Source organism: the organism of the source record quoted next, unplaced genomic scaffold, assembly GCF_019419815.1.
Source record: "Pyrus x bretschneideri cultivar Hongxiangsu unplaced genomic scaffold, Pyrus_bretschneideri_v1 Contig4, whole genome shotgun sequence".
In the NCBI taxonomy this organism is placed as follows: domain Eukaryota; kingdom Viridiplantae; phylum Streptophyta; class Magnoliopsida; order Rosales; family Rosaceae; genus Pyrus; species Pyrus x bretschneideri.
In genome coordinates this window covers 6,265,101-6,274,283 of record NW_025999723.1, presented here as the reverse complement: position 1 = coordinate 6,274,283, position 9,183 = coordinate 6,265,101, and the positions used below count along the sequence as shown (strand labels likewise).

Here is a 9,183-nt window from a genome sequence, read left to right as displayed (position 1 = left end):
GACAGGGCCTAGGGTGTCGGAAAGGATCTGGGGTTTTTAAATTGGTGTGTTGTACTCCTCGAGGGTTACAGAGGCTATTGTGTTGATCTGATTGGGGGTTTTTACTTCTGTCAATTTGGGTTTGTGGGATCTGTGCACTTGGGGGTTTCTGCTATTGTGGTTTGTTTGGGGGGAAGGTGGAATCCGTCAGCTGGTATTCCAGTTGTGGTTCTGTTACTTTGGGATGGCGACAAGTGGAGTGGATGAACTGGTGGTTCAACTGAACCAAACACTGGAATTATCAACCATGGAACAGGGAGTCAAATTGGTTGGGAAAGTTCTTACGCCAAAACCATTGAATAAGTGGGGAGTCAGGAATATTCTAAGAGCGGCTTGGAAAGAATTGGGTGAGGTGGAAATAAAATGGGTAAGGGAGAATGTCTTTATTATTTCAGTCAAAGATGAACATGTAGCTTCAAAAATCCTTGAGCAAGTTCCCTGGGCAGTAATGAAAAAGGTGTTCTGTGTCGTGAAATGGCCTCCGGAGCTCGCTTTAGAGGAGCTGGAGCTGGATGCTGTTCCATTTTGGGTTCAAATAAGGGGAATTCCGCTGGGCTTAGCCTCTATCGAGAATGTGCAGCGTGTAACCAAAGAGGCTGGGAAATTTATAGCCATGGAGGATCCCGGACACGCCCGTGGTTTTGTGCGAATCAGAATCTTAGTGGATACGGAGAAACCACTATTCAAGGGATGCTGGATTCGAAGGGATTCAAATAAGGAAACCTGGGTGGAATTTCGGTATGAACGTCTTCAAGATTTTTGCTACAGGTGTGGACGGATTGGGCATATCAATACTGAATGTTCTGTTGAGATATCTGGAGATGGGGAGGTGGCGTATGGAGAGTGGATGAAGGCACCGCCGGTAAGGGAGGTGGCGATATCGACGAGAGTGGAGTATGTGAGCAGGGGGGAACGCCGACAGGCCGGGGCAGTGCGAGGATCGGGCATCGCGGCTGTACAGAATCAAGGTAGTTTACGGATGTCGAAGGCTCAAGGAATGGAGTGTAATCAAACCATGGAGTCAGGGGGAGCATCAAAGAGTCGAGGCACAGGTCAAAAAAAATGGCGTAGAAGAATGCGGGGGGAGGCAGAGGATACGTCTTCCTGCTCTGAAATGGAAAGCATTAAAACAGTGGGGGAAGGAAGGTCGGGCGAGGTCCAGGGGGGTAATAACATTCTGTCCACCCAGGATGAGGAACCTTTATGGGGTAGTAAAAGAAGTGGGGAAGTACAGGATATGATGCTAAATCAAACTCCTCAGAAAAAATTCAAGGGCCCGGATACGGAAGAGATTTACCAAGGAAGGGGGGCAGAGACAGGGAGGAGGTTAAATTGCAAGGAAGGAGAACTATCGGTGGATCGAGCGGGCCGTATGACGGGTGCAGATAAGGAAGAAATAAGTGAGAATCTTGGAGGACAGGAAGTACTGGAAGGGGGGTCGGATATTGCTAAAGAGAGGATGGTGACAAGGAAGGCGGGCAAGTTGGCTCGGGGCGGTGGCGGCTGGCCTTCTACAGCCGCAGGCCAGCCATGAGTTATATATTCTGGAACTGTCGTGGGCTAGGGTCGGACACGACAGTCAGGGCTCTCCATGGGCTTATTCGAAAAAAGAGACCCTCTATGATCTTTTTATCAGAGACTAAGATGAAAGATCATAGAATTCTAGGTGTGAGGAGGCGATTGGGTTACTTACATGGATTTGATGTTTCGCCAATTGGAATTTCTGGAGGGTTGAGTTTATGGTGGGAGGACAACCTGGAGGTGAATATTATCTTTTCGTCCAAGCATATTATTGATGCTGTGATGAGAATTAAAGGGCAAATGCAATGGAGTAGGATTACGGGTGTGTACGGAACGTCGTATAGAGCTGAGAAAAATCTATTTTGGGATTGGATGGTTAACCATTTTACCCCCACAGACATACCTTGGATTTGTGGTGGGGATTTCAACGAATTCCTATGGGATTATGAGAAGTCTGGAGGAGTTGAGGTCTTGTACAATAGACCAAGATTCTTAGAAGAGTTTCTGTCTTCCTCTCAGTTGATGGACTTGGGTTTCAATGGGCCAACATTCACGTGGAGAGGGCTGAGAAAAGGGGATTGGGTGGAGGAGCGATTAGATAGGGTCATGGCAAATGAAAAGTGGCAGCAACTCTGGCCGAACTCCCATGTTATGCATGAAACGGTTTTAGCCTCGGATCATTGCCCAATTGTTCTTAGTTCCATATCTGATGGGCAGAAAGGAAGGAAGATGTTCAGATTTGAGGCGTTTTGGGTCTCGGAGGAAGAGTGCAAGAAATTGGTGGAAATGAGCTGGGACCAGCGGCATCAGGGTAGCCCTGTGAATAGGTGGGTGAGATCTTTAAACGAATGTCGTCATCGTTTGAGCAGGTGGAATCGTACCAAATTTAAGGGGCGGGGTAGCAGGATCCATGATCTCCTTTCCCAGTTAGACTCACTCCAGCGAGACTGGGGTCCAAACTATGGTGAGATAAGGGAGATATCTCGGCAGATTGATGAGTTAAGACTCCAAGAGGAGAGTTATTGGTGCCAGCGATCGAGGGTTAAATGGTTGAGGGAGGGGGATGCAAACACTCAGTTTTTTCACTCTTCAACCCTTCAGAGGCGTAGGAGAAATAAGATTGTGAAGCTTAGGGATGAGAATGGGAACTGGGTGGAAAATTCGTCTCAGGTGCGTCATTTAGTGGATAATCACTTCTCTTCAGTTTTCAGCTCGGCAGGGGATCGTAACTGGGGGTCGCTGCTAGATTGCATTAATCCCTCGGTCTCGACAGAAATGAATGAGGCGCTAACTGCACCGGTTACGGAGGAGGAGATAAAGGAGGCTGCTGGTAATATGGGAGGTCTTAAGGCTCCTGGCCCTGATGGATTCCAGGGGATCTTCTATCAGACATACTGGGAGATTGTGAAGGAGGATGTTTCGGCTCTAGTCAGAGAGTTGCTTCAGGATGTTGCGGGTTCGAGATTGATAAATCAGACTAACATAGTCCTGATTCCCAAAGTTCCTAATCCGGAATTTGTGTCGCAGTTCAGGCCTATCAGCCTATGTAACTATTCATACAAGATACTGTCAAAGATTCTTGCTAACAGGTTGAAGGTATTATTGCCTAAAATCATATCGCCATCTCAGAATGCTTTTGTGGCGGGTAGACAAATTCAGGATTGCATTGGCATAGCCCATGAGATGTTTCATTATTTGAAGGGAAGGAAAGCCAAGAATAGATTTGAAATGGGGATTAAACTGGATATGCAGAAGGCGTATGATAGAGTTGAATGGGACTTTTTGGATGCGGTAATGGAAAGAATGGGGTTCAGCAGTAGTTGGAGAGCGATAATTAATGGATGTGTTTCGTCTGTGAAGTTCGCTGTTCTCCTAAATGGGCAGACTGGAGAGTCTTTTGCTCCCTCGCGGGGTCTCCGTCAGGGGGATCCTCTTTCTCCTTATTTATTCATTTTGGTGGGGGAAGTTCTTTCCAAACTGTTTCAGGGTGCGGTGGACCAAGGTAGGCTGGAGGGGGTGAAGATTGGTGGATCTGGACCCGTGATTTCTCATCTCTTCTTTGCGGATGATACCCTTCTGTTTTTGCGGGCAGATGTGAAAAACTGCAGGAACTTGAAACACATTCTGGACAAATTTTGTGTGGCGTCTGGGCAGAAGGTTAATTTGGAGAAATCCAGTGTTTTCTTTGGGGCAAATGTTCCGAAGGTGAACGCAGATCAGATGGGGAATGCCCTTGGTATGGCGGTGGTTAGCAATCCGGGGACCTATTTGGGGGTCCCTGCTATTTGGGGTCGGTCGAAAAGGCGTGGTCTTGCTTATGTGAAAGGAAGAGTAATGGAAAAGCTACAAGGGTGGAAACAAAGTACTCTATCTCGTGCTGGTAAAGAGGTTCTAATTAAGGCTGTTATCCAAGCTATTCCGGCGTACCCAATGTGCATTTTCAAATTCCCCGCCGCCGTTTGTCAGGAATTGGATGCGTTGGTGGCTGGATTTTGGTGGGGTTGCAAGGAGGGAGCCCAAAAGATTCATTGGGTCTCAAAGGAGGTTTTGGGTTTGCCAAAAGACTTGGGTGGTTTAGGCTTCAGAAACTTTATGGAATTTAATGATGCTCTGCTCGCTAAACAGTGTTGGCGGTTAATCACGGAACCGGACTCGCTGTGGGCTAGGGTGATTAAAGCCCGGTATTTTCCCCATTGCTCGATATGGGATGCAAAGAAAGGTGGTAGGGCTTCTTGGGCATGGAGCAGCCTCATCTGTGGAAGGGACGTGATCAAGGAGGGTTCCCATTGGCAGATTTTAGGCGGTCAGGAGGTGCGGGTGTGGCAGGATAGGTGGCTTCCATCCTTGCCTCTTGGACATCCGGTGCCGGTTGGCCAGGTTGCGGTTACTCCCAGTTTGAGGGTCAGTGCGCTTATCTGTTCGGAGTCGGGGCGGTGGAATCTTAGGTTTTTAGAGCCATTTTTATCGGGGGAGGCATTGAAGGCTATTGAGGAGACGCCTCTGGGGGATCTAAGTCGTAATGATAGGCTTATCTGGGATTTGAGTAAGAACGGATCGTATTCGGTCAAGTCGGGTTATAGATGGCTGCAAGGTAGATCAATGGCCAGGAGGGACAAGCGTCGGCCTTTTGTTCGTGGGGTTCCTAAGGAGTTCTGGAAGGGGATTTGGAAGCTGGAGGTGCCCCCCAAGTTGCGTCATTTCTTGTGGCTTACGATGCATAATTGTCTTCCTACTCGGGAAGCCCTGTACCGACGACGGTCCTCTCTGACCTCTACTTGTCCTATTTGCTGCTGCCATGATGAAACCATTGAGCACATTTTCCTTTCTTGCTCTTGGGTTGAGCCAATTTGGTTTGGTGGGGCTTTGGGGTATAAATTGGATCGTCTTTCTCTTCCGTCTTGGCTGGAATGGATTCAGAAGGTATTCTCTCCGAATTTATGCAACTTTGGAGATACAATATGGAGACAATCATATATTGTTTTTACCTGTTGGTGTATTTGGAAAGCTCGCTGTGATCTTGTTTTCAAAGGGATGTCTGTTAACCCTTTAAAAGTATTGGCTGATGTATCTGCGGCTATGAGCTCATTTATTGGTGCTAAGGCTATGGTTGGGGTGAGGGGAGGGTGTGACGGGAGGAGGGGTACCCAGGTGGCGCAGTGGTGTGCTCCGGCCTATCCTTTTGTGAAGATTAATGTGGATGCTAGTTGGTCCAAGGCCTCAAAGATGGGATTTGTTGGATTGATTGCGCGGGACATGGAGAGAAAATTTGTGGCTGCAGCGCGGTATGCTATTTCTGCTCCTTCTGCTGCTGCAGCGGAGGCTTATGCGTTGTTGCACGGGTGCAAGCTAGGTGAAGACCTGGGTGTAAGGTATGTAATTCTTGAGTCGGACTCCCTTGAAGCGATTAATTGTTTATCTAGCTCGCTGTCTAGGGGTAGTTGGGAGGCATTCCCGGTGCTGGCTCAGGTTAAACAGCTGGGGGGGAAGTTTCTTGATTGCCGATGGTCTTGGGTGCCCCGTTCTGCTAATGGCGTGGCTCACAAGATTGCATCGGGTAGTTTTACGGAGATGAGTGATGTCGTTTGGGCCGTTAGGCCCCCATCTTCGTTGGTCTTTGTATTGAATAATGACGGGCTACCTTGTCCTCATTAATTTGTTTTGGTGGTGTCGGGGGTGACGCTTCTACTTGGTGGAGGGGTCTTTGTGGTTTACCCCTTGTCATTGCTTGTTATTGTATGTTTGTTTGCCTCTTTGTAGGCCTTTTATGATATGGTAACTGGTGTTCAAAAAAAAAAATAGAACTATATGATATCAATAATCATCACATGCGTGCGGTAGCGAAGCCAAGAATTCTTGTGAAGAGGAGCCTCTCACAATGTAGAAGGAAAAAGGGTAGTGTCTATAAAATCACTAACCAAAATACCATATAATACGTATCCAACGTAATCATATTCATCTTCGAGGAGTTTTCACATTTTGAAACAATAACATGAAAACCTCATCATTTATACTATTGAAAGAATTATTGAACTCAATAGGGAGAATCAAGAAAATGTTTAGAAATCCTAACACTAAAGTAAGAGATAGAATAGAGTAGAAACGAATAAAAATTATAGACAATAATAGCGATTTACAAATCTTATCGTTACTTATTGAATAAGTTTGTAACTTTTTTTATTAGTTGAATGAATTTGGAATTTGGAATGACAAAAAATATGAAATCTGAAATTTCGAGAATGAGATAGGAAATAGCTCTCGAATCTCTGCATTGTAACGTGAAAGAAATCAGATTAGAGTGTGAGGCAAGATTTTTTTATTTTTATAAGTAAAAGTAAATGATGGGTTTGATTTTAAAGGTTTGATTTGTGATAAAGGACCATAACAAGAGATAATGATTGAATTTATCTGAAGTGTTGAACAATAGGAGGGTTTTACAGCAACAGAAATGGGTAGACAAACACACATATATATGTTTTTTTCAAGATCACGATAGGCCAAAGACCACCATGGTCCCTTGATGCCTCCGCCAGTGGTTATAAGCGGTTCATGCATTGTACAATTTACTTGGTTCGGATGCACAAAATTGATTAGTCACATTAGGCAAAATGTGATGCATGATAAAGTATAGATGGTTGTAAGATTTTGCCACGGACAAATGCTTATAATGCACAACTTAGCGAATGTTTGTCGTGCATGCAAAGAGGCATATCCAGTGCCCAGAGTTGGGTAGCTTGTACTGAGATTCGTGACACTTCGCAATTATAAACGCTGATCCACTCTTATCCTTTCTTTGAGGGCACTGATCAAGGTTTTTCCATGCCTTATGGGTCCATCATAAAAACTTTCATAAGTACTTCTGCTAGTATAACACCTAAGCGAAAACAATATCAAATGGCAAAATGAGAAAAATACATGTTTTTAGCTTCGCATACAATTTTTCTAGGTTTATAGTGTGTTCGTTTCAAACTTTGAGATCTTTAACAACTAACATCCTCCCGCTGACGCAGAAAAAGACTTTGCATTTTGACTCTTCTTGTTGTTTAATTTATCTAATTTGACGATTAAAAATAAATAAATAAAAACTGTGCGTCAAAACCGCTTTCCTGTCTAATACTATTTTCTACTTTTGTTTATACATTATGCAACCATATTAGTCACTTTTGTCATTTAAAAAACAAAAAAAACATGCGTTACATTATTTATGATTTTTATTGAGATTACCCAACCATTGTTCATTATCCTTTCCCAATCTAAATTCCTAAACACTAGCCTTTACGCGTGCAGAAGACATTTTTTGAATTACGACAATAGCACTCAAATTGAGTTCCTTTGTTTCCCATCATTTTCTCAGCAACCAAACAGAGAAAAATTGTGTTAAACTAAACAGGTAGCAGTTATGAGTTGGGCTTCATCTCTTTAAATTCGTAATATTTTTAACATGCATGTCCATCATTATTTCTTTAATTTGTTTTCGAAATGGGGTAAGATCATGTTGGTTTAAAACTATTGTTAACATGTCATCATTCAACTAACGTTCGTAAACCAAAAAGAAAAAAAAAAAAAAAAAAGAGAAATTGATGGAAAAATTATTAGTCTAACACTATAAGTTGCAAAATCTATATCGCCAAATTGTTTTGGCTCAATGATAAGAAAAGCCTAACATGACTAAGTTGTAGTGCAAAGAATCATCAGTCTGACTCCCTTGAATGATGAAAATGTTTATAATCACAAAGTTCTCTGAATTTGGAGAAGATATATCAAACAAAACAACGAAAAGTACGGAAAACTAAACCCAACCAAGTGGTTTTCTTAGAGCAAGAACTTGGAGCTAACACAAACAAAATCTATCAAATTACCAATATGCAATCAGTGAACAATTTCATAACAAAAACAGCTAAATAGACCCAAATGAGATTAAAAGTTAAGAATTCACCAAACCAATTGAAAATCTAATTCTAAAATTCCAAACACCCACCAAATGATTTCGAATAAAGTTCTAGAGTTGAATACATGTTACTGATACATAAGGGTATAAAGAATGAGAAGTAAAGTATGAAAATTTTAAAATGAAGGGCCAATCCTACTCTTTGGGAAATCACATTTTGAGCCTGGCTGCTTTTCAGTTTCACTCTACCCTTAGATTTGTTCTTCTTTATGGGTAGACTTTCCAACCAAACATCAGTTCACAGATATAATTGTCCTTGGGTACACCAACACATTCCAAAATCATATATATTCTCTAATATAAACTAATTCTTACCTAATTAACATGTTCAAATCCTTATTTTCTCATATGATTATGTACCAATAGGATTAGGCAAATCTTTACCTTTACCAAACTGATGTCTGGATGCACGTCATCCAGAATTTGATGACATTATACCTGAATCAGAAAATTAAAAAAAAAAGAAAAAGAAAAAAGAAAGAATTTGATGAGATTATACCGAATCAGAAAATTTGAAAAAACAAAAAAAAAAAAAAGGAATTTGATAACATTATAACTGTAAAACCCAAAAAATCAGTATATATCACTTCCTGTAAAACCCCTTCTTGCGGAGGCTAGGGATTTGGAGCCTCTGAGAGAGGTCGAGAAATCTGTGGAAGCAAATGGAAGGGCCCTGCTTTTCCATCTTTCTTCCGTTTCAGGATGAGCAACACACGTATAGCAGGAAGAAAATCCAACAAAAAGGCACACGGATGAGGACGCATGGGCAGCGTTGTGCACAGTGAAACAAAAAGCAGAAAAACAGAAGGAATAAGGTGGAGCAACGAGGGACACGTGGGTAAATTTACAAAATTACCCTTGTATTATCTTATGCATTCATTTTTTCTGTTTTGATTTTTTTTCGGCCGAGCGGCATTTTTGTCATATTCTTTTTGTCGAAGTCATGACATCAAAATTAACCTCCGGCTTTATATATAAAAGATATTTACTAAAAAAAATTATTATTAGCATTTCAAAAATCTCATTTAACATTCTAAACTTTCTTTAATTAAAAAGAAAAATACTCTTATAAAAAATGTAAAATGAAATTTTTAAAATGCTAATAACAATTATTGTCAGCGATGGGTCTGATTTATATGATGGTAGATGTAGAACACTCCGGCTTTATATATAAATAT

General features: G+C 42.3%; 1 protein-coding gene and 1 long non-coding RNA gene across 2 annotated transcripts; one reads left to right on the top strand and one right to left on the bottom strand.

Moving 5' to 3' along the window:
• The first annotated feature begins 223 nt into the window (after positions 1 to 223).
• On the top strand, positions 224 to 1,573 carry LOC125468718. Its single transcript, XM_048564981.1, has one exon. The coding sequence runs from the start codon at positions 224 to 226 to the stop codon at positions 1,571 to 1,573; it is 1,350 nt and encodes a 449-aa protein (XP_048420938.1).
• Positions 1,574 to 6,434: 4,861 nt separating this feature from the next.
• LOC125468738 lies at positions 6,435 to 8,856 on the bottom strand. The gene is made up of 2 exons (XR_007251125.1): positions 8,390 to 8,856; positions 6,435 to 6,931 (listed from the first exon to the last, which is right to left on the bottom strand). It is a non-coding gene; the product is annotated as an uncharacterized LOC125468738 (long non-coding RNA).
• Positions 8,857 to 9,183: the final 327 nt, after the last annotated feature.